The sequence below is a fragment of the Balaenoptera borealis genome, assembly GCF_965194805.1.
Source record: "Balaenoptera borealis genome assembly, chromosome: 11".
Lineage (NCBI taxonomy): Eukaryota > Metazoa > Chordata > Mammalia > Artiodactyla > Balaenopteridae > Balaenoptera > Balaenoptera borealis.
Genome location: NC_138868.1, coordinates 10,086,695 through 10,111,310, shown reverse-complemented (window position 1 = coordinate 10,111,310; position 24,616 = coordinate 10,086,695). Strand labels below are relative to the sequence as shown.

The window sequence follows — 24,616 nt, the reverse complement described above, 5'->3', positions numbered from 1 at the left end:
TATGCCAGGCCCTGGAGGTGAGACACCAGGACCCAACAGCAGGGTGTATGGGCGCGCGCGCGCGCACACACACACACACACACACACACGCGCGTGCACACAAGCCTGACAGACACCCAGGGCAACAGGGAGAGAATGGCAGGGGCAAGCAGGCAGGTCAACCAGAGCAGCAAGATGACAGACATACAGCGACGTGCACACTTAGATCCTGAGAGGACACACATTCAGGGAGGCCCCGGCACGCCAAGGTGCGCGTGTGAATTGGGAAACGCTGAAACAAAAAAGCAGGGAGCGGTTTCAGGGACAGACACTCTGAGAATCAGAGGAACGGCGCACCTGCTGTGAGGGCCTGGCCTGGCCCGGACGACACGGAAACGCCCCACCCCAGCCGGGACGCGCGGGGCGCCCTCCCAGAGGTGCGGCCAGAGCAGAGCACGCGCACATATACACACGCGGACACGTGCTCACACAGACAGGCACAGGGAGGAGGAGGAGACCGAAATAGCTGGAGAGGTAAAGTCAGGTTAAAAATAGAGTGGGAGAGGAGGAGAGAGCCGAGATTGACTGCTGAAGGTATGAGAAAGTCGGAGTTATTTTGGCCACACCACAGCACCAGCACAGCTGCGAAGCAGCCTGGGAAGAGATGGTCAGCGCCACTGAAGCTATCGGAGGTCACAGGACAGAAAGAGACAGAGAGACAGGAGCACAGAGGCAGAGGGAGAGGCGGAGGGCCCGTCACTGGCCCAGGGACATCCCTGTGAGGAGCAGATGGGAGGGAGGAGACGGGGAGGGAGAGAGAGAGAGGCCGAGAAAGGTTAGTCGGAGGCGAGTGAAGAGGCTGCAGGGTGCACGAGGGGACAAGGAGGAGCAAGGCCGCCGAGAGGACAGGCAGAGAGGAGGCGGGGGACACACACCGGGACAGAAGAAACATGGTGGCTTCGGAGCCAGGGCAGCGTGGGGGTGGCCAGGTCCCGCCCTGCCCCGCCCCCGACTCCGGTGGGGGTGGGGCCACGGGGGAAACCATTCGGATCCCAAGGAGCGAGGGTGAGAGGGATGGCTGAGAGCACGAGGTGCGCATAGGTGCAGGGCAGCATGGGTGAGGTGGAATGGGCACAGCAGGGCGTGGGGGCCAGGGGCGGCCTTGGCCTCCTTCCCTCCCTCCTGGGCCCAGCAGCATTCTGAAGTTCCTGGGGCCCCGGCGCTGAGGCCCAGGGGCTTGGGGGATCCTGGATGCGGGGCTTCAGGGCCACCAAGGACCCTGGGAGTGGGGGGCAGCGACTTGCTAGATGCACCCCACCTTGCTTGGGACCTGGAGTGGCCACTCCTCCTCCCGGGGCCCCCCTGTCTCCCAGGACCCTGCTGCTAATAGACCTCAGGGGGCAGAATGTCCTCCCCAACAACAGCCAAGGGCCACCCACCCGTTACCCCGGTGACATCCGGCCAAGGGGTCAGCTGGGTGGAGAAAGGGGCACTGGGGCCGAAGGGCAGACCCTGGGTCTGGAGGCAGAAGCTGAGGAGGAAGGGACAGCTGACCCAAGCCCATCATTCCAAAATTCATGCAGCCAGGAACCCAGAGGGGTGGAGCCCTAAAGCGCCTTGTGGGTGGTGCTAATGCCAAGCTTGGGGATGGGGAGAGTGCCGGGCAGGAAGCACCCTTGCAGTGGCCGATCGCCTGGGAACCCCCCCAAGAGCCACGAGAAATGAGCTTCCAGGATGGGGTGGGCGTGACCGGGTGGGAATGGCCTGTGTCCACTGGGAAAGTCGGGCTGGGTTGGGGCGTGGGCGCAGGGCCTCCAGCTCCACACCCACCTTTCCCAGGAAGGCAGGGGACGACTGATGTAATGATCAGAAGGGGTGAGTGTGTTAAAATATGGAGTGAGACCTAAGTGGCAAGGAGGTAAAAATAGGCTGTGGGTGAAAATGGAGCCAGTTAATTAACACATGGGTGATGTGAAATCTCGTTTCCAGCCTGCATCTGCTCCCTCACGCTTCACACCTTTCTCGACAAGGGGGTCCTTAGCAGGTTTTCAGAGGGCTCCAGCCCTGCTCCTGCAGCCTCTGGCCCATGGCCCCTGGCCCTCTCCCCATGGCCCTCTGGCCCGCCTGCAGCCCAGCTCTGAGCCCTGAGCTCAGGAAGCCAGGACCCCGGTGGCTCCAGTGGGTTGGAGGTGGCAGACTCCGTTCCTCCCGCACCCCAGGACTTGGGCTCAGGGTGTGACACCATCTGTACCACTGAGTGAAAGAGCTGGTCCCACTCTCCCCTCCCACTCTCTGGGGACTTCTGGTTTTGTCCACCATAGACATGCAACTGTGAACTCGGGACGGGAAGAAAATAAGAGAGTTGGTTTCCAGAAGCCACCAGAGGGACAGGCAAGTCAGCTAACTCGGCCTGTCCTTCCCTAACACACAGGCCCCTGGCAGCAGCCCGGGACAGTCCCTTCCTGCACCTTCAGGCCTCTTAATAAGCAAGTGTCAGGGTCTCCACCTGGCTGACAGGCTCTGCCAAGTGCCGCAGTCCGAGGCTCTGCTCCCTCATTAGAGGCTTAGCATGTCCGAGCTCGAAGGGGGTCACCCTGTCCAATCCTTCATTCGACAGGTGAGGAAGCAGAGGCCCAGAGAAGGGCTGTGACTTGCCCAAGGTTGCAGAACGAGGCTCTGGTAGCAGAGCTACAAGGAGGCAGCCTGGCTGCCGGGCCACACTCTCCTGGAGGCCTTTTCTGATGAAAAGTACACCTGACCAAGGTGATGAGCCCTCCTCCCACGACTACAGGTGTGTGGCTGGCCCAGCCCAAGGCCAGGTGGGAAAAAGCGGCCAGACCAGGTGCAGGATCATCCCACCTTAGTGATGCTGCCTGAACCCTGGGACCTCTGACCTTTCCCCGTCCCCTTCCCCGTGAGAGCGCTTCTAACGGGGGCATCAGAAGATGCCTCCCTGCATTCCGGATGGCCAGGGCCACGGATGGTTGAATGCCCAGGCCTCGGCTCAGCCTGTGCTGTGGCCACACAGGCTACTCCTGAGGGCCAGCAGCAGGGCTCCCGGTGACAGAGGGCCTGACCAGCACCTGCCGGCTGCTCTCACCCCCCCACCCCCTATCCCATTTCCTCCTCCTGGTACCTCGGGCTCAGGGGCTGCCTTTCTGGTCACCAGGCCTCTCCCAGGCCCCAGACCCTCCCCACCAGGGGCTCCTCTTCCATCAGCCGAGGGCAGCCGTATCACATCTCTGCAGCGGGGTGCGGGGTGTGACCATCACCCCAGCGGGACCTCCAGGCAAGAGGGAGGTTGAGGTGGCGGGGATGAGGGAGAACAGGCTGGCGCCCCTTCCCTAACATCCCCGCCGCTCACCAACCACCGGAGAAACTGGGATTTCTGGGTCGGGGTGGGGCAGAGATGAAAGATGAGGGTGCAGCAGAGGGGAGCCAAGCGGGAAGATGGGGCAGAAAGGCTGGCTTGCTCCGGGCGAGGGCAGGCATGCCCGGGGAGCAGGCTTGATCCAGAATGGTCCCAGGACAGCCACACGGGCCTCAGACCTGAGGGACACCCCCAGGGTGGCACGTGTGAGGGCACCGGCTGGGGAGGGGGCTGTCCTCCCGCTCCAGCATCCGCTGAAGGCGCCGCCGCCTCGTCCAGCGACCGGCGGTCGAGGCTGGTGGCCTCTCCACGCCTCCTTCTCTGCCGCCGCCGCCGCCGCAGGCCCTCGCCTGTGCTCGTACCTCTTGTCCCCCTGAGCGTTCTGGTTCTGCTGGGTTCCTGGGTTTTGCAGGTCAGGGATATTGGCAAAGTCATCCTGTTCCGAAAGCCCTAAGACCAAGGATAGCACCACCATCCGGCCTTCCCTGCCAGGGGTGGGCAGCCCACCAGCCAGGGTGAAAGGAGGAGGCCCCAGGGGCGGGGGCGGGGAGGGGAAGGAGAGAGAGACAGAGACAGAGACAGAGACAAAGAGAGAGAAGAAAAAAGCGTAAGAAACTGGCCCTGCAGAAGAGAAACCAAACTTCAGCACTGTCAACAGTTGTAGAGCAGAGCAGCAGGAGGCGGGGGACAGAGGGGAGGTGTCCACGGCCTGAGACCCAGCTAGCCACGGGGAAGGGGCTGGGCAGAGGCCTGCGAGGTGGCGTGTGGCTGGGACGTCCCAAGGAAACACACGGGGAAGGCTGGGGGGAGTGGAGCCCAGGCCCTGGGACACGGTCCCTTTCCAAGGTTGATTGACCTCCGGCTGAACAAAGGCCAGAGGCTACTCGCTCAGACCATCTGGGCACCTGGGAGAAGAGGGAGGGCTGTGCTGCCATCTTGCTTGGGGACCGCGCGCGTGGGTTTGGGCTCCCAGGCGGGAGGTTCTCAGAAGGTATGGAGATCCAATGGGCACTGCACCCAGTTAAGCCCCTCATAAAGACATCTCTGGGTCCTCTGGTCAGCCAGGTGTGCTTGATGCCAGGAGGGGGTCTCAGGAGCTCCCTCCCCCAGGTCCCTGGACACACGGCCCATTGGAGGAGAATGCGAGTCTCTTCCGGCGTATGGCGTGCTGGCCGTCGCGGGCCTTCTCCAGCGTCCCCCTTCCTGGAGATCCGGGGAGTAACCACCGAGGCTTCTTGGGCCAGTTCAGGGGCCTCTCCTTAGAGAAGCAGTCCAGAAGTCATCGAAAGGCAAAGGCGGAGAGAGAGAAAGTGCAGGAAGCTGGCAAGGTCTGGAGACGTCCCGGCAGGACTCGAGGTAGCCTGTGTCTGCGGTGAGGACAGTCTGGAGGAGGCTGGCGGGATCCTGCTCTGAGTGAGGCTCAGTCCAGGTGGACAAGGGGTCGCCATGTGGGCAGCAGTGTGCGGCCAGAGGTCAAGGTGAGACATCTTTAGTGTGAGGCTCTCTCGGAGAATCGCTGGGCAACTGCGGGGCTGCCTGCACTTTCCAGGGGTGAAAAGCGACCCTCTGCCTCTCAAAATCATCTGAGTTCGTGGGTGTCTTCTGGGTGCTTTGCTAAGCTCCTCCAGTGTTGAGCTCTCATCTGAACAAGGGGAGAGGGATTCTTGGATGGGGCAGACATGAAAGCATGTCTCAGGAAGGGCCAAGGGAAAGATGGTAAGCCTGATGGAAGGTCTGGAGGGTGGGAGATCCTGGGTTAGGAAGTCTACGACTTCAACCACCATCCAAGAGGGCAAGGTTCAGAGAGGAACCGCTAGCTATGGCTGTTTTCCAGAGAGGCTGTCAAAAAGGGAACTCTACCAGTGAGAAATGACAACCGAGGGGAGGGGCGGGGGTCCGGGGGTCTTGGAAAATGGGAGATGGCCGTGTGGTCCGAAGCTAGGTAGGTGCTGCCTTCTTTGTCTTTGCATCTTTGTCCTGGGCACAGTTGCTCCAGGCTGACACTTGCAGTGGCATCTAACTTTTGGGAAACAACTCCCCCCACCTTCCCTCAGGACGAATCCTCATTTTCTTTGTTCCCTGCCCACCGGTACTGTTTCAGAGTTGGTAAAATTCCATTTGGCTGCTTGGGAGCTGGTTGTGCTGGGGGAAGGCAAACCCGACGAAAACAACATGTTTTTCCCTGGTTAATGCATTTTTTGGATACTCCTTTTTCTCTTCCTAAAAACAAAACGGCTCCTCTGCATAAGTTCCCGATTTGTCGTTCTCCGTGGCATCACGGGGCACAGGGGCGAGAATGAAGGGCAAGAGGTGGAGATTTGGGGGAGAAGCTAGTGGTGTTGGGAGGAGTCACATCCACGAAGCAGGAGGAATGCCTTCTCCCTGCAAGGGGGGGGGTGGGATCTCGGGGGGGGGCCTGGTTAGCCTTCTCACCCCGACTCTCTACCTGGGCCACCAGCATTTGGGGCAAGAGGAGGGCGTCAGAAGCACGCCAGCTAAACTGTAAGGCAGGGGTCAGGGGCTGGCAAACTACAGCTGGTGGCCTGTTTTTGTACAGCCCACAAGCTAAGAATGGTTTGTACATTTTTAAAGGATTGTTTAAAAAAAAATGTGATTGAGACCACATGTGTCCCTCAGAGCCTAAACTGTTTATAATCTGGTCCTTTACAGAAAAAGTTTGCTGACCCATGCTGTGAGGGACTACAGGTGGAAGAGGTAGGGGGATGAGGTGAGCTCTGGAGGTGGCCAGCAGGTGAGGGGCACGGAAGCGGCGGTGGGCAGAAGAAGCGCAGACAAAGATGCTGGCACATGAGTGATGTTCATCAAATCTTCGCCAGCTAGAGAGGCGGGGAAGAGTGGGGCTTTCCTGCAGCTGGTTCTTTTCTTCCCAGAGCCCAGGCATAGCCCTTGCCCCCATGCGATGGCTGCTAGAATGCAAGGCAGGAGGATGGCTGTGCAGAGAGCAGCCTGCAGTCAGGAGCAGCAGAGGGTTGCAGGCTTCTGGCTGGTTCTCAGCTCTGTTCAAGCCACAGCAGAACCAATTCCCACCACTCTCCTAATCCACGCTGGTGCCACGGCATCCGTCCCAGAACAAACCGCCAGCTGGAGGCCAGGAGGCTCTGCTGGGCGTCTTGTCTCATGCAGGCATCCAGCTGGATTCCCAAGGGTCCTTGGGTGGGGGAAAGCCCCAACAGATGCGCTGCCCGGTTTTGCCAAGTAGAGTCACAGGCGGCATGTCCTGCCTGGCCAGGGCCATAGGCCACTTGCATGGGTATGGGAAGCTGGCGCGGTGGGGTGTCTTCCATTGCGGTGCTCCTTCCAGGGGCAGCACTCCCGACCACCCTTTCGGGCTGGGGTCTCAGCCAGAGAGGCAGGATGCTCTGAGGACTTGTTTGCCTTCAGAATCCCCACATCTTGCCAATGAGCTGGGCCTTGACCTTGGCCTTCCCCTTCCTCCTCCCTTTCTCCTCTCCCAGGCTTAGTGTGCTGGTCTCCTGCTCCGTGAAAAGTGCTCCCAGGAAAGACCTGGGTGATGAGAATAATCCCCAGAGCCTGGAAGGAAGGTCACGTTAGGCCAGAGGAAGGAGGTGATGTCAAGGACTGAAGCCCAGGCCTGTCCTGGGCTCTGAGAGTGAGTGTAGATGCCCAGAGGGACACTAGGGAGAGGGCACCCTGGGCAGGGTTCTACCAGTGAGGGCGGGGCAAGCGGGGCACACGGTGGGGGGCGTCGGGGGACACACACACACAGCAGAGGGGAATGGCTAAGGCCAGACACCGATGGTGTCTTGTTACTTCTCTGACCTGTACACGTGAAAGAGGGCTCCGATTCAGAAACATTTTCTAAAGCTTCGGGGGGAACATCCGAGGTTTGTCCTCAGGGAATGGGTCATGGCGGGAGCCAGGGAGGGAGCTGGAGGGGGGCAGGTGGCTACAGAAGGTCGGAGAGGCAGAGGACAGGGCCCACAGCAGGGACAGGGGAAGTGGGAGGGAGGGAGGGAGGGAGGAAGTGGCGGCAGGAAGGTGAGCAGAGCTGGGTTACAGGGAAGACGGAAACTGGAGGGGAGGAGGCGAGGCCTGGCCGATGGAGTGAAGGAGGCCAGGTTTGGGAGGAGAGGAGGAGAGAGGTCACAGGAGAGCAGGGAGCGGAGGGAGGCCAGGAGAGCCTGGGACTGGCTGGGAAGGGGAGAGACAGATGCGGGGATCTCAGCAGCATCCCCTAGTGTCTCCACTGACTTTTAGGGAGGAACTTCTCCAAGCCCTGGGGGCACCGAGCGGGGCTGGGGTCCTCAGAGGGGTGGCTCAGATACAAGTCCTTCCACGGGGGGCTTTAGGCACGAGCCGCAAGCCACAGGAGGCTGGGGAGGGGGCAGCGGAGTCTGCTGGGCACCGTGCCTCGGAGATGGAGGGCTAAGAGTCGTTCTGGGCCAGCCACTCCCAAGGAGACAGGGAGGAAAGAGGCTGGGTCGGGGAGGGGGGTGGCCGGGCCACTCAAGGGGGGGACTTACAGGAAGGATTTCATGTCCAAGCCTCGGTTTCGAATCTGCCCCACCACGTGGTCCCAGCTGCCTGGGTTGGAGCGGCTGCGGCCGCCGGCCGGCCGGTACTTGGAGCCGGCCGAGGAGCCCTGCCGAGCCTGGCCCCGGCCGTAGGCCCGAGAGTTGGGGCCCGGCACCGAGGCCACGTGGGCCTGCAGCTGGCCCAGGCTCTGGCTGGTGGTGGGCTGGCTGGTCTGCCGGCCCCGCTGGTGCTGGCTCAGCGGCTGCTGCAGGCTCTGCTGCCGCATCAGAGTGCAGGGTCGCTGGCATTTCGGCTCTCCCGTGGAACTGGGGATAGACTCAAGGGTAGTGGTCGTGGACAGAGTGGAGTCCTCGAAACTTGGGCCGGGTGGAGGAGAGGAGAGAAAGGAGAAGCAGGTGAAGGGATCACAGTGGAGGAGAAAGAAGCCTAGGGCCAGGACGAGGAGGCCCCAGTATGGGGCGCGCTCTGCCGGACCTCGCCGGGCCTCCATCGGAGTTGTCGCCTCTGCCGTCGTTGCTGCCTCCCCCTCAGCCAGGCGGCCGCGGAGCCCCGCGCCCACCCTGAGGCCCCCAGGCCGGCCCCACCCAGCAGCCCCCCGGCCTGGCCCTGGCTCAGCTAGTGCCCGATACCTCCTGTCTGAGCCGACCTCTGAGCTGGTCTGGGTGGGCCGCGGGAGCTGCGGAGGCTGCGTGGTGAAGGCAGGTCCCAGGGCCCTGCGGCTGCCTGTCATGTTGGACTGGGAGGGGGTGGAGGGAGCTGGGCCACCCCCTCCCGCCGTCTCACTGGGGGACCCCGGGAAAGTCTGCCTCTGCGTTCTAAGTACTACTGGCCTTTGGAGACGCGAGGAAATCCAGGCCAGTGCAGAGCTGGCCTAGTAATGCGTGGTGAGTCAGCGGAAGCCAACGATTCTCATGCTTTGTCCTCAGACGCTGGGGCGTGTCCTCGGGCTCCCGGACCTCTGCCCTGTGGCTGGCGCTGACTCAGGGTTCAGGCTCTGGAGCAGATCTTTGCCCTCCTTCTGGGGTTCCTTGTTTCTGAGGCTTAGGGTCAATTCCCGGGATCTTGGGAATGACTCCCAGTCAGAGGAGGGGACGCAGGAAACCACTTGGCTGGCCACTTTACCACAGTTCTGACAAAGAACAGGGTAATTATCCTGTCCTCTGTGCACCTGTAAGATGGCACCTGCCTCATGGGCCACCAGCATCTCTGAAACATGCTGGGAACAGGGCAAGGACAGACAGGAGACAGGACATGGCTCATCAGAGGTGGTCTGGGGTCAGAGAGACCCAGGGTTCAAAGCCCATCTCTGCCGCTTCTTAACTGTGGGACTTTGGAAAAGGGAGTCCACCTCTCAGTTTCCTCTTCTGTAAAACAGGGTAAAAATTCCTGAGTTGCCTCCATCACAGGGTTGCCATGGGGACCAATGAGGTCAGGCCCAGGGAAGCATGCTCCCTTGCCAGTGGAAGCTGCAAATGTCTCAGGAGGTGGACACAGAAGGAGTCAGAGATCCCTGGCCTCCCCGGGCAACCTGTCTGCTTTGTCTCCTGGCTAGAGATTTCAGCGCATGCAGGGCCACAGCTTCAGAGGGCCCAACCTCCACTTCTTCTGTTCCTTCCCTCCATCTTCCATTCCAGTTGCCTAGGGCAGGGGTTGGCAAGCTATGGCCTGTGGGCCAAATCTGGCCCGCCACTTGCTTTTGTAAATAAAGTTTTACTGGAATACAGCCATTGTCATTAATTTACATCCTGTCTGTGGCTGCTTTGGGGCTACAAGGGTGGGGTTGAGTAGTCATAAAAGAGACTGTGTGACTTGCAAAGCCTCTTCCCTATCAGGCCTTCTATAGCGATAGCTTGCCACCTCCTGGTCTAGAGCCACAGGGTAGCCGTGGTACCCCCGAGCTGCCCGAGGGAGGCCCCAGGGCCCTTGGAGCCACTTTCACCACTGCAACCAGACCTCAGCCTGGCTCACCCCCTGAGCCTATCCTGGGAATCAAAAGGACAACAGTTAGGCTGCCCCTGTGGGCTGAGAGAGAGAAAGAGAGAAGAAGAGTGAGAGCAAAAGAGGGAGAGAAAGTCAGAGAATGGTAAAGAGAAAAAGAAAGAAAGAAAGAAAGAAAGAAAGAAAGAAAGAAAGAAAGAAAGACAGAAAGAAAGAAAGGGAAAGAAAGAAAGAAGGAAAGAAAGAAAGAAGGAAAGAAAAGAAAAGAAGGAAAGAAGGAAGGAAGGAAGAAAGAGAGAAGAGCAAAACAGGGCTTTAGCTGGGGTCTCGGAAGGAGTAGCAGCCTTGCCTGCCTCAGGCCTGGAATCAGGGCGACCACCAGGGGCAGGCGCAGGCCCGGCGGGCCAGGGAGGCCCACAGCTCCCGGGGGGCAGGCCGAGGAAGGGGGTGGACGGCACTTGGGCGGCCGCCTCCTCCTCCGTGCGTGACCTCATTTTGGTTTTCTGTCACATCCCAAATTAGTCCAACTTACAACCTCTCAGTCACAGGAAAGTAAAATTGGTTCCTCCAGGCCTGGAGCCAGTGGATGGTGCGAAAGCCTCAGCCAGCCTGGAGTCTGTGGCCAAAGCAACCTGGCGTGGGTGGGGCACAGGGCCTGGTTCTCTGAGGGGGTGTGGGGCTTCCTTCTGGGGTTCTCCGGAGGCTCAGTGTCGGGGAGAAATCCGCTCGTGCTCCCTCAGGCCAAAGCAAATGAGGTCTCAGCATGGTGGCCCTAGGTGGTCCCAATGGCAGGAACCACAGGCTTTCTAAAGAGAACCAGCCCGACCGCTAAGAAGGGGTCAGGGCTGTTGGCCTTCTAATTGAGAGGCTGCTCCATTAGCTGGGAACGAGGCAGTTCTAAAAGCTGAAAATGGAACCTATATCCCAATGGGTGAGAACGGTCATAGTTCAAAGGATTTAGAGCCCGGAAGGCTCAGCTGTGGGGAAATGGAAGGTTCTAAGAGCCAAGATGAGAATAAGGCTGCCCCATGGTGGGAGGGGAGAACATACTGTCTGCTGAGAACAGGAGCCAACCCTATGTCTGCTGCTCCCAGGGAGGGACTGACTGTTTGGCCAGCTCAGATAGTTATTAAAAAGGAAACGGCTCTTCTGTCTGATGTCCAGACCACCTTCGTCAGAAAAGAGAAGTTAGCTAGGGCTCAACAACCCAATCTCCAAGAACACACAATCCCAACAGCTGAGAGTGGGACCGCTCACTGACCAAGACTGGGACAGCCAATGGGGATGGCCGAGATGAGGATGAGCCAATGGGGACATCCCGGCTGCTCAGGGTTGGCTTGTGGAACAGATGGTGTCATGGTGTAAGCAAGACTGGGACAAGCCAATGGAGTCGCCTGATAGTCAAAATGAAATGGCTTAACCCCTGGGTCTAGAGCCATCTGCTGGCTGCAAGAGGGAAAGCCCGGTGGCAGATGAGTGGCAGAAAACAGGCTGAGAGTGGGCCAGCTCCCCAGGGATGGATGGTCCAATGGCTAACAACTGCAGCCTGATGTCCATGGAGGCTGAGATGGGGCGGCCAATCAAAGAGGATGGGATGACCCAAGGACTGAAATGAAGCTGCCCTGGGGGCAGAAAATGGAATGATCTGGTCACTGGCAAAGAAAGAAACTGATGGGGCAGCAGCCGGAGGCTGAGATGCACAGTGCATGGCTGAGTTAGTCGTGCCCAATGGCAAGGATGATGGGAGTCTCGTGAAGGGATGGGATGAGCCAGGGGCCGAGGACGGCACCTCTGGGGGCAGCAGCGGGCATGCCAGGGGTCCTGCTGTCCACACTGGCGGGGGCAGGCCTGAGCTCACGGCTCTTGCGGCCGTGGGGCCATCACTCACTTGGACAAGTTGAGCTTCCCGGCGGCCAGGTGGCTCTGCACCATCCGCCAGCGGCCTCTCCCCGCCTTGCCACCGCTGCCCGGCTCGCTGGGGGCAGCGCCGCCGCTTCTCAAGGCGTCCTCTCCGGGTGGCGGCACCGGCGCCGGCTTCTCCCCCAGCCGGCCTTCCCGCTCCACTGCCAGCCCCGCAGCGGCGGCCACTTTGGCGCCAGCCAGGAGGGTGCCACTGGAGGCACCACGAGGCAGCCGGTCCAGAGGGGCACCGGGGGTGGCGGTGGGGGGACGGAGGGCAGGCCACACGTGGGGGTGGGGATGGGGTGGTAAGAGGGGGAAAAACAACGACAGATAAAAGGAAGAAAGAGACAGTGAGAGAGGAGGAGGAGAGAGACAGACGGACAAGAGACGACAGAGAGAGAGAGAGAGAGAGACATCAGCACTGCAGATGGGTCACCAGCGGAGCCTGCAGAGAGGAGAGAGGGGACCGGGCGGGCTGGGGTCGGAGAACAACGCACCACGACAGTGGAGGGGGGCCCCTCCCCACCGCCTGGGGCTGGGGCGGCGGGGGTTGGGGGAGGACAGCCACCTCCAAGTCTATCCCACAGGACAACGAAGGGTTAACGACGGAGGAAGAGCGGGCTGTCCAGGCCAGGAGGCCCCAAGGCAGGGAGAGAGAGAAAGCCGAGTTAGTCAGAGTTCATCACCACCACCACCATCACCGCCACCACCGCCACGACCACCGACCACCGACCACCGCCAGAGCAGCCAGGGCAGCAGCACACAGCAGGGAGGAGGAAGCGAGCCACACCGAGAGGGAGGGACCAAAAACGGGCAACCCCATCCTGACTGCACAGAGGGGGCCGGGGCCACGGGGACCAGCTGGGGGGCCGGGTGTGGCCGCGGACGGGGTGCTCCTGGTGGCTAGCCCTGGGGGAGGGGACAGGGGAGGGGCAGGCAGGCGAGGGGGGTCAGGAGGGGTTGCTCGTCTCCATGGTCAGCCTGCCCATGGGGTGCGCGGGTGGGGATGGGGGAGGAGCAGGAGAAGTGAGGGGCCGGGTGGGATGGGGGGACGGAGGGCGTGCGCGGATACTCGGATACTCGGTACATATGATCAAACCAGGTAAAGTCACTCACTTGAGGGACAGTCGTGGGTCGCCATAAGGGGCGTAGGGTGAAATGTTTAGAATAAACTCCTTGGGAGGGTAGGAGCTCCATTTCTGCTGCACTGTGCTCTCATTGTTATTCCAAAAGTCTCTGTCTAGATCACTGGAGGGGCAGAGAGAGAGGGGAGAAAACAGGGAGATACAAGAAGAAACAAGAACCGCAAGTCCTGTGCGGGCAGAGGGGCCGGGCCCGGGGCACGGAGGGTGGGGCGGGCCGGGGTCGGCTCCTGTGAGGGGAAGAGAGGCGGGTGGCACACGCACGGGCGCACGCGCACACACACACTCGCACACGCTCCAGGGCGGGAGAAGCCGAGTGCAAGGAGGCGAGCTGCAGGCGGGCAGACTGGAGCCTCGCACCGGGAAGCTGGTGGGAGAGAGAAAGATGGTGAGAGAGGAGGGGAAGGGGAGGGGGGGCCGGGGACGCGGCCTGGGGTGGGATGGCGATGGCGTGGGGAGTGGGAGGAGGACAGGGTGCTGGCATCCGGCTGGAGATTGCTGAAAGGCAGATCAGACCCTGCTGCCCAAGTGCTGGGCCTCAGTCTCCCTGCCTCCCACGTGCTGGGCCTCAGTCTCCCTGCCTGTCGAACCCGAAGGCTGGCTGTAGCCGCTGAGCCATCCGCTCTCCCATGCCGGGGTTGAGGCCCCAGTTCTGGAAGACCGGAAGTTCTCCCTCCTTCCAGCTACCCAACAGAGCCACTCTTGGGACAGGCCCAGCTCCCTGCCAGTCTCTCCTCCTCCCACTGGCCTGAGGTCCCCCTGGCCTCCTCTGTTCTCTCCCGGCCTTGGGAAAGCCTGGGATGCGGCCTTCACAGGAGATTGGCCAGATCTCAGCTGAACTGAAGGCACTCTGCTCATTGCAAAAGTGGTGGCTGGGTCACCCCAGCAAAGGGAAGCGTCTCCAGGCCTCTGACCTGGTGGTTGTCGGCGGGTCACGGAAGGGCCCTTCACGTGGAGGCCTGGGCCTGTGCAGAGGAAGCCTGCCCTTCTCTGGGGGGACTGATGGGCAGACTCAGCCTCCAGCCCTTGGCATGTACCTGGTCTGCCCCTGTCCCTTTCCAAACTGGAGCTGCTGGGTCTGGAAGGGAACGTGTACCCCAGCCTCCCCACCCCCTCCTGTTCTGAGACATGTCCTACCGAAGAAGCAGGTATGCTAGAAGCACAGAGAAGGCAGGAACCTCCACTGGAGGAGGGCAACAGAAGCCGCAGCAGAAGGCATGGCCTGGAAACCCCAGGAGCTGAGGACCAGGGGCTTCACCAGCTCGTCAGGCTCCTGGGACCCCGAAGAGCAGAACTGGGAGCACAGGGAGAGGAGGGCAACTCCCAGGCCAAAGGAACATTCCGGAAAGGAGCCATGCCTGAGCCCTCAGGAATGTGTCTACGGGAAGGGGCTCGGGGAGGAGAGTCAGGGGTGGGCCTGGCATGTGCTGAGGCCATGTCACTGCTCAAGGCCGAGGTGAGAGCCCTGCTGGGGGGAGGGCAGTGTTGGGAGGCACACCCCCTGAGGATGGAGGAAACGTGTTCTTGGGGGACCTGCTTCTCCCCCACGCCACCCCCAGAGTTTGACCTCAACCTTGGTTCTCAGCCTTAGACTCAGGAACAAAGGAAAGAAAGAGGGAGAGAAGCTGAACTGCCCCCCCCCCCAGGCCAGGAGGAGACAGTGGCCCTGGCCTGAGAGTGCGCAGGGCCCCCTTGGGCCTCCCTGGTGTGGTCAGTCTCTGCCAGTCCAGAGAGCACCTTGGAAACATCTCACAGGAGACTCTGTGCACAGGGTCCAAGGCCAAAGCCCTGAGCCAGCTCACAGGGGCAGTGGGCGCCGGAGGTGGGAGAGGCAGAACAGTCCACTGGGATGGAACCCTACTGGGTGGGGGGGTCTCCCTGGGGAGGCTCCCTCCACAGAAGGGCCTATTCCCTTTTCCCACCAGAGACATCCTTCGGCCCCCTCCCCTAGTGTAACAGAGAGACGGAGCAGTTGGAAGGCCTTACTCCCCCTGCTCCCTCCAGATCTCCAAAATCGAGGGCCATCCAACCCTAGGTCCTGGAGAGAAAGATCCACCCAGGGTCATCCCTGCCAGGCTGGTCTCCCACCCTGTGCTCCAAGGAGCTCCAGGGTCCCTTGGGTTGTGCACTGCAGTACCAGAAAAGAGGATCTTTAATTAAAGAAGTTTATGAAACACTGATTCCTGTACTGCAGGACTTCTCAGAGCCTTTAATGTGCCAATGAATATCAGTGTTTCCCAAACTTAGTTGGTCATGGAACCCTTGATTCATGGGATCACTATTAATCTTTTATGGGGCACAAGTGCTCTGAGGAACACAGTTTGAGAAACACTATTAAAGAATGCAGCTTCCCAGAATCCTTGATAACATGATCCTTTTGGAGGAGGCCCTAAGCCCAGGGGGAGATTGTGCAGCAGGTAAACCCTGCTTCCTGCCACTCGACTGGCTTTGGGCCCAGGCAAGAGGCAAAGGCCTAGGAACCTGGGGGTATGTAGACAAGAAAGGTAGCTTCCTTCCCTTGGGGCAGAGGGTCTGAGAGCTCAGCAGGGTGGGAGGGCGCAGGGACTGCAGGGCCACAGAGAGGCAGGGGACGACCCACTGTTGCCCTCACTTTGCCTTAGAGAGCCTGCAGAGCCTGCTCCCCGCCCCACTGCCCCCTCTCCGCTTCTCTTGTGGGCCCTTTTTAGGTCTATCTAGTACACACACAGCCTTATCCAGGAAGCTGATGGTCAGCTGGCAGAGACAGGCTCTCTGGCCCAGACCGTGGCTGCAAGCTCGGTTAGAGGCCTGGCCTGGAGGTGGCAGGTGCCGGGCTGGCCCCGTGCTCCCGCCATGTGGTCCCTCCCCTCTTCAGAAAGCCTGGGGCCTGGGCTCTGCAACAGCCCCTGAGACCTGCCAGCTCTCGGCTTTGAAGACTGGAGAGCGTGCAACCAAAACCAGCTTCAAAGGCTCCCCGCAGCCTCCTCCCAAGCCCAACCTCGGCCTGGCCCACCCCTTCACTTACCCGCCCCCCAACAGACACACACCCACTGCTTCTGCGAAGGCCCCAAAGGGTCAGAGCAGGAGATGAAAAAAGAGGAGGGGGGCCGAGGAGGGGCAGGGAGGGAGCCCTCAGGAGAAGGGGAGAGGAAGGAGGGAAGTAGGAAGAGAGGAAGATGGACCAGGGGAAGGGCAGGAGGGAAGGCGTGGGCAGGCGCGGCTGGGGCCTTGAGTTGAAGGAGGCAGGGTGGGGCAGGGAGGGCTGGGGGAGGCCCCGCTTCCAGGCGGAGCCCTTGGCTGGCAGGCTAAGATGGAGGGGCGCCCAGCAGCCTCCCCGTGCAGGCCTAGGCCAAGAAGCAGAGAGGAAAGGGCCAGGCCATTGGCCAAAGGGTACAGAGTCCTCTAGGGAGAGCCCCACCCCTACAGCCCTGTTCCCAGAGCCCCCAACCAGGTGAGAACCTTCTCCCAGCGTCTCCCAGTGACCCTCAGCAGGGGTCTGCAGGCGGTCTGCAGTGCAAGGCAGACCTGCCGACTTGAAGACGGATCTCAGAGCCAAATGGGGAAACCGGGGCGAGCCAGATGCAGCAAGATGTGCAGTGGGGACCGGGCGTGACAGGGGAGGGGAGAGTCTCTCCCCATCGCTCTGCTTTCCCTGAGCAGACCAACACTGGGTCCTGCTGGGCTCCCCAGGGTTTTTGTGTGTCCTTCTTCCAGGTTACCCTCAGAACATTGGTGGGGTCTGAGGAAAGAGTCTGAGCCGCCACCACCCCAGCCCCAGGGCTGAGGGAGGAGCTTGGAGGTGCAGGGGAGTTAGGCAGGGCTTGGGGACAGCGCGTGTGTGATGTGAGGGTTGGAAGGAGGAAGCAGCACCCGGGGTTGAGGGAAGAGGCAGACAGTGCTGGGAGCGAGAGCAGCCAGAACACGGGGCTGGGCGCCCTGGAACACTGTGAGGGTCTGGGAGGCACAGGCAGAAAAGGCGGAGCCCTGGGCCCCCCTGAGGTGCTGGGAGTGCGTGTACGGGACTGGGCTGGGGAGAGAGCAAGGCACCAGGTTGTGAGAGGGAAACTGAATGTGTGTGTGGCCAGATCTGGGGGGGTGGTCCTCCCACTTGGGCTGCCTGCGTGCCCCACCCCAAACTCGAAGCCTGGCACCTACTTGATGGCCTTCTTCTCACTGCGCCCACGCCCTGAGTCTGGCGTGCCCACCGTCTCCAAGGAGTTCTTGTAGCGTTTGCCCTGTGGAGACAGCACCAGGGTCACTCCTGGGAGACAGGGCTGGACTCTCCCTGCCCCCCCAGAACGGGGCCCTGGGGGGAGGGGAGTACACTGGAGCCCAGCCTCGGCAACAAGGCCTGGGGCCAATGTGTGAGGGTGTCACCACCTTGGGGTGCCAGCCCTATCAACCCCTGATCCCTGGTGGGCAACTCCTGGGCCCCATCGGGCTCTAGGACTTGGCCCACCCTCTTGACCTGCACCCCATCCCTGACCCCTAGGGATGAGGTCCCTCCCATCTGCCTGTCTTCTGGGGCTCTGGCTCGGCTCCCAGAAGCATATCTCCCTCTGCCGTGGACAGACGGCTCTCAGGCGCCTGGCCACGTCCCACTGGCCACGTCACTGCCCCCAGATGGTGGGGTGGCATCCTGCAGGGCAAGGTTGGCAGTGGCCAGTGACGTGAGTGGCAGGGGCGGGGAGAGGGCCCGTGTCCAGTCCTGCAGGGGCCATGTCCGTCACTGTCTGGGGGGCTCCCTGGGGTCCCTCCTGCCCTGGGCCCATGAGGCAGGGCAGGGCCTGAGCACGCTCCTTCACAGGAAGGCAGCCTTGGGAAGCGAGGCTGCCCACTGACGCTGGGGCCGGGGCAGCCCGGCTCTTCCTCAACCAGCGCGAGTGGAGGGAGGGGCAGGGCAGGATGACGGGGTGGGCGTGCCAGGTCCCCTGGCTAGAGGAAGGGCTGTAGCGGTGACAGGGCCTGCTGCCAGGAAGGTGAGCACCATTCACCTTTTCGGTTTGGGTTTCTAAATTTAGCTCACGCAGAGCCCGGCACCATTAACATTCCTGGCTGCCACCAAGTGTCCTCACGCACACCCAGGGGCCACGGGCCTGGGCGGGGGAGCGGGGCTGTGCAGGGGCCAGAGCTGTCACCCACTGGGCACTGGCCTGCCCCTGCCCAGCCGAGTGGAGTCGGGGACACACACACATACGCGCACACGCACACGCACATGCACACGCACACGCAGGCACGCATTTCTCCAACATCCCGTCATGTGAGCCAAGACCACAGCCACAACAGTCAATTATTGCATCCTCCCTAAAGCAAAATAAAAGCCGCACAGCCGCGTTCCCCGACTCTCCTGCCAGCTGCAGCCCCTTCCAGGGACTGGAGCCGCCTGGTTAGGGAGAACAACAGCGGAGCTCCCAGGAAGTGGGTGGAGGTGGGGGGAGGGCCCTCATGCCACCTCCAGTACCCCTATGTCTCAGGGGTGCCAGGGTCCTGTCCCAGCAGTGCCCCACATTCTCCATGTCACCTTGCTCACGTCCCTTGCCCTCTCCAGCCTCCCTTTCCCCTCCTGTCTGAAGTGGTGTGATGTCACTGGATCAGCCCTGGGTCCCTCACCCTTCAAGCTTCTCATCACAGATATTATTATTATTATTACTCTGCTTACCTACTTCAGCTCCCACCCCTGGGAACGTAGTCCCCAATGGCAGGGACTGAATGGGCTCTGGTACTTGGTGTGGAACCTGGTACCCGGCAGTTCCCCCAATCCATTAACTGGAAGCCCCACCCACCCAGGGGTCCAAGCCTCAGGCTGTTGCCTCTGAGCCAGAACTTTAAGAGTTAAAAAACAGAGCTGCTGGATCCCCTGGGTCCACAAAAGCTGCCCTCTCTCAGCTCAACTCCCGTCCCTCCCATCATTACCCAGAAGTTCAAATCCCAAACAATTCCTAGTTCCAACTGGGAAGATCAGGAGCCTGGAGCCCCTCCCTGGTGGCCAAGGGCCCTTCTTGGGCAGGACCCTCAGGCAGGAGCCCCGCCCCCCATTCTCCAGCAGTTCTGGCAGCGTGGGGCAGGGAGCACCCTGCTGAGAGCACCCCCCGCCCCCGTCCCACCCCTCACCCCTTCTCCTCTTTCTTCCTAGTCTTCAGGGAACTTGCTCTGGTCAGCACCGTCTTGTCTTCGAAGGCTGGTCCGTTGCCCCTTCCCCAAGGCCCGGCACCTGGTTCACCCAGGGTGTTCTGGGAGCTTCTGCCTGTCCCTCTTCCTTCCAAAGCTCAGAGAGGCTTCCCCTCCAGCTGCAAGGACCCCTTTGCAGAGGAGCTGGGGCACATGGGGGACAGAAACCAGGGCAGGACTTGCCTTGGGGGTTCGGGGGGAAGTAAATGGGGCAACGATAGGAACCCCAGGTGGGGTCCAGAGACATAAAACAGCTCCAAAGGAGCCCAATCCCCTAAGCCTGCTTATCAGGGAGGGGGTTGGCCAGGCTGATCCGGAAAAAGCCAGTTGGAGATTAAGGAAGTTATTAATGTTTGGAAATGGGATCTGGGCTGTCAGGTATCACGTCACTGCTGTTGAGGGGATAGGCAGGCAAGGAGAGCCCAGCAGCCACTGTGCAGGGGGAGCATTTTAAAGCCCCTTCCATGGAGCATGGAGACAGCCTGGACAAAAAAGCCCCCTGGCTTCTGAGACCAGGGGTTGGAAGCGGGTGGCAGGATTGTGGGGGGTCCTAGGCAAAGTAACGTTCTATCAGCAGCTCAGAGGAGCACGTCAAGAGGGACATACTGTGGTCTGGACCCCCGAGGAAGTTCTGGCTGGAGGCTGGGAGGAGGGGCTGGGCCAGGGAAGGTTCTGCAGTTCTCAGCTTCCCAAGGCACTTACTGCACTGACAGCCCCCCACCTGCTACAAAAGCTGTCAGCTCTGAACTCCTGTCTCCAGGTGAGTGGGGGTAGGGCTCTCAACAAACACAGAGACACACACACACACACACACACACACACACACACACACACACACACACTGCAGCACTTACGTGGGGATCTGATGAGATGATCCACATCCCACCATACAGGGCTGAACAGACACACACACACACACACACTGCACCAATGCCCACAAAGTCGACACCCTTAGCACAAAAGACCCCCACTCAAGGTCACCAGCAGCGCCTGTTCATACAACCCTCCCCTGCCTTCAAATAGAGACAGACAGACAGCCGAACGGGCCTGCAACGAGACACTCAGGGCTGCGGTGCACGCTCAGCTGCTCCCAAGCCTCTGAGGACGTTCGCGCGCAAGCACGTGGCCGAGCCCCCCCTCCACCTCCCCTGAAATTCTGAGACGGACGTAGAGACAGGAAATCCAGGGACAATGCAGGGCAGCCAGTCTGGCACCCGCATGCAAGGAGTGGGCCCGAGTCACACACACACTCGCACACACTCACACGTGGGGCAGGGCTGGCCTTCTCCCTGGCTCCTCTCCAGGGAAAGGAGCTGCCTGAAGCTGAACATCCCGGGATGAAGAATCACACTCCCATTTCCCGGGTTTGCCCTTCCTGAAGGAAGCACGTTGGGTTATGGGCCCCTTGGGCCCTCCCCAGGGGCATCTGCCCCTTCTCTTCTTTAGGACTAAGGCACTGAGCCCCCGCCTACACAGCACCCATGGCCACAGCCCTTCCCCCCACCGCGCCCCCCGCCCCTCTGTGGCCGGGCAGGGAGAGAATGGGGCTCCCAGATGCGGCACCCTGCCCTCACTCCCACCATTCTCAATCTGGGGCATGGAAGGTGCCTGCCAGGGACCCTTCTTCACCTAAGCCCGGAAAGGCCCCACACCCGGGACACCCCTGGGCCCACCTTCGGGGGTCCCCCCTGCAGTCCCCAAAGTCCCCATCGCACTTCTAAGCTGGGGCAGCAGGATGGGGGATGAGTAGGGTTCTCGAGGCTCAGCCCCACTCCGGGAGCTGCCGGGGCGCAGGGAGGGCGGCTCAGCCCGGCTCCTCCTCCCGGCGCCCTCCGGTGATGAATGTCCCTCCTGATGGTCTCGTTACTTACTGATGGCCTAATCCTGCTCGTTAATTTCCCAGCCCTCGTTAAAAATGAAAAGAAGCCGTTTGTGCTTGTACAAACCCCCAGAACCAGGATGGATGTGCGGGAGCGGGGCGGTGGGGGGGGAGGGCGGGTCAGGCGGAGCCTCCTCATTGGACAGGGACCCGGCTCGGCCACGCCCAGGCCTGTGCTGGGGGCCGCGGGCGGAGGGGAGGGGGCGCTCGGCGCTATGTGGGAGGGGGCCTCGATTCTCAGTCTGCGCGTGCGTGCGTGTGGTGTGAGTTTCCACGGAAGTGTGCCGATGTGGGCAAGTGGGTCATCTGCGCGCGCCCTTGAGAGCGTTCACGAGCCTGTAATTGGGGGTGGGGGGGTGGGGCGCAGGGCCAGGCCCCGTCCCCAGGGCCCTTGGGAGCCTCACCAGTTTGCGCTGACACCAGTGGCAGAGGCCGCAGAGGACGACAGTGACGCTAAGGCTGACGGTGATGATGGCAGAGACCAGCAGGACATCGCGGGTGGGCGCCCCTGGAGAGGACACACACAAGTCAGACCCTCACTGGCCAGGGCCAGCTACCCTCCCTCAGCCCAGAGCCCCCCAGAACAACCACCCTACCCACACTGGGTGCTCTGCGCCCCAAGTTCTACTCCCAGCTCTGCCTTGTTGGCTGACCTTGGGAAGTCTCTTCCTCTCTCTGCATCTCACTTTCCTCATCTGCAAGATGGGAGTCTCCGGCAGGTCTCTCCCAGTCCCTCGCTGCACGAGCCCTGCATGGGATCCTCACCATCCCCCAAACTTCACACCCTCGAAGGGAGAGGCCAAGTGTGCCCTTGGACTAGCCAGGCCTCACCCACTGGGCTTTCAAATGCCTCTAAAAGAGCCACCGCTTCTGCGTGGCATGCTTCCACCACCCCCATCCCCCCACACATACCCGGAGCCACAACTCGAGCCGAATTTGCCCAAAGCGTTAGTTCCCATAGTTCCTCTGAGGACATCTGCCCCACAGGCAACGACAGACCCTCTTAAGTGTTGCCCAAGACTCAACAGCTACATGTATAGTCAAAGAGGGAAACTCTGGAACCTTCTGACCCGTCCTCATCCCCTTTAGCTCAGCTTTTCTTGGGCTGCAAGTCCACCCAACTGGCCTCTGCACACCCTGTCCTCCCATGCCCTAGCCCCTGAGCTCACCTCCAGTCCTCCCGCCCCATCGGCTCAGCCCCGCCTTTGTTGGCTGGCAATGTCCTAAATGTTCCCAGGGGCTGCCCCACAGCTTCCATTCTAACAGCTCGGGGGTCCTATGCTTTAGGAGTGGAAACCTTGATGGACTTGCCCTGGGAGCAAAACCCTGGGTTTCTGTGCAAATCCCACCACTTGCTAGCTGTGTGGCTTTAGTCACCTAACAGCTCAGTTTTCTCCCCCTGTAAATGCGGATTAAACCTCCTCCCTCCCTCCTCACAGGTAGCTGTAAACACGAGCCCAAAGCAAATGTAAGGAAGGCAAAACTTGACCAGAAATTGTCATGTGGGGGAGTGAGTCGACAGAGACCAGCATAGATCACGCGTGTTCTGTAAATATGTGTACGCGGGGATGCGTCTTAAAGTCGAGGAGACGCTGTTTATTTACAGAGGAGCCTGCTTAGGCTTTTCGGTTTCGGCGATGGTGGTAATTAAGAGTTGACAAGATCTGTCTGGTCCTGGTTCCTGCAGTTTTAGCATCCGGTGTCTCATGCTTTGCTGCGGGGCCTCATGAAGGAGGGCCAGGCGGTCATCCCCTGTTCTCAGGGCCCTCGGGCCGCCTCCCACCACCACTCCAGTGCCCTGGGCAGCCGATCTGCTGCCCGCTCTCCCCAGAATCCTGCTTGGGCCCCACCCCTCCCTCCCCAACCTCCGGAGCCTCCGAGCTGTGGGAAAAAGCCACCCTTGCTGGGCACCTGCCAGGCCAACTAAGCTTCCTCCCATCCCAGGTCCACAGCCTCGGTCCCCAGGAAGCCACTGCACCAGTTCACTGTCAACCTCAGGGCCCGCAGCACCAGGGAGCTCTGATCCGGACAGGCCACAGACACCGAGGAACTGGTCCTGCCTTTCCCTCCCTTGGGTGGAGGAGCACAGCTCTGCAAGGCTGGAGGGGCCACATCTGTCACAGTTCTCAGGCCACATGGGAGGCCTCCATCTTTAACCTCCAGGCTTCTGGGGGTGGGGCGGTGCATAATACCACAGGGCACACCACCAGGGCCCCCAGACCCAGGCCTGTGGTAAAGAGGTGTGCGAACATACCTTCCGAGAATGGGGCCGGCGCTTTTTCCAGCTCTCTTCATGGAAGCTGCGCCTGCCACATGGGGAGGGTCTGGGGGGTGGGGCGCTATGTGGGCTGGGGGAGCAGACCTTCCTTTGTTGAACTCACTTTTAAATAAAGTAAATTCCATTCTTGGGCTGAGCTTTCTTCAACCACTGTCTATTAAGAACGTACCATGAGGCACAGGGGACAGGTGAGAATTCAGCTAATTATTTCTTAGCACGCCAGGTGTCCTAGAACCAGGGAGTGGCAGGGCACCCAGGCTGAGGCTCAAGAAAACACCCAAAATACCTGAGAAAAGACCCAAGTGTGGCTACAGCCTCTGCTTCTCAATAGCTGTGTGGCCTTGAATAAGTGTCTTAACCTCTCAGTGTCTCCACTTTCTCCTTTATAAAGTGAAGATAGGGGATTTCCCTGGCGGTCCAGTGGTTAAGAAGCTTCCACTGCAGGGGGCACGGGTTTGATCCCTGGGTGGGGAACTAAGATCCTGTGCGCCGTGCGGCACGGCCAAAAATGAAAAAATAAAAAAATCGGGACTTCCCTGGTGGCGCAGTGGTTAAAAATCCGCCTGCCAGTGCAGGGGACACACGTTCGATCCCTGGTCCGGGAAGATCCCACATGCCACGGAGCAGCTAAGCCCGTGCGCCACAACTACTGAGCCTGCGCTCTAGGGCCCGCGAGCCACAACTACTGAAGCCCGCACACCTAGAGCCCGTGCTCCGCAACAAGAGAAGCCACCGCAGTGAGAAGCCCCCGCACCACAACGAAGAGTAGCCTCCCACCCCCGACCCCCCGCTCGCCGCAGCTAGAGGAAGCCCACACGCAGCAACGGAGACCCAACGCAGCCAAAAATAAATAAATAAAATATAAATAAATTTATAAAAATAAATAAATAAAAAACGCTACATTAAAAAAAAATAAAGTGAAGATAATAATGGCACCCACCCCGTGGTAGTACACAGTAGATACGGATTATTATTAAGGTTGTTGGGTTAGTTCCCTCTCAGGTGTACAGAGAGCTCTGGAAACACAGATGAAGAAGTGGTTGCTGGACTAGGGAGCTATCTGGGAAGGCTTTCCTGAGGAGGTGGTATTCAGTGTGGTCTGGGAGAGGGATGTGAGGTGAGGGTAGGACAATCTGGGCAGAGGGAACGGCAAGAGCAAAGGCATGAGAGGGGAAGAAGGGTCAGGTATGTTGCTTGAGGAGCTGGACTAGGTTATGGGGAGTGAAGTGGCGAAGACCAGGCTGGGAATGAGCGCAGGGCCTGATGGCAAGGGGCTTTGTCTTCCAGACCGAGGGGCTTCCCGCGTCTGTAGGCCGTAGGAGCCATGGAAGGTTTTCGAGCAGGGGAGGGGCAGGATCAGAGGGGGAGTCAGCGAGCTCACGAGCTGGGAGCTGTGGCAGGAGGTCAGAGTCCAGATGATTCCTCTGCCCTCGTGCCCTTTCTGCACGCACCCTCCCCCACAT

At 60.5% G+C, this 24,616-nt stretch overlaps 1 protein-coding gene across 10 annotated transcripts in view; it reads right to left on the bottom strand.

Moving 5' to 3' along the window:
• SYT7 (synaptotagmin 7) overlaps nucleotides 1-24,616 on the bottom strand; it is a 62,241-nt gene that overhangs the window by 16,203 nt on the left and 21,422 nt on the right. Inside the window, exons 2-7 of one of the 10 annotated variants that reach the window (XM_082342659.1) lie at nucleotides 21,280-21,383; nucleotides 16,984-17,063; nucleotides 12,824-12,955; nucleotides 11,694-11,918; nucleotides 7,855-8,223; nucleotides 3,712-3,834 (exon numbers count right to left, since the gene is read on the bottom strand). In XM_082342659.1, coding sequence (XP_082198785.1) covers nucleotides 3,712-3,834; nucleotides 7,855-8,223; nucleotides 11,694-11,918; nucleotides 12,824-12,955; nucleotides 16,984-17,063; nucleotides 21,280-21,383 — 1,033 coding nt within the window. Of the gene's footprint in view, nucleotides 1-3,711; nucleotides 3,835-7,854; nucleotides 8,411-11,693; nucleotides 11,919-12,204; nucleotides 12,329-12,823; nucleotides 12,956-16,983; nucleotides 17,064-21,279; nucleotides 21,384-24,616 lie in introns of those variants that run through there. The other 9 variants (XM_082342663.1, XM_082342661.1, XM_082342662.1 and 6 more) reach the window with 9 other exon arrangements.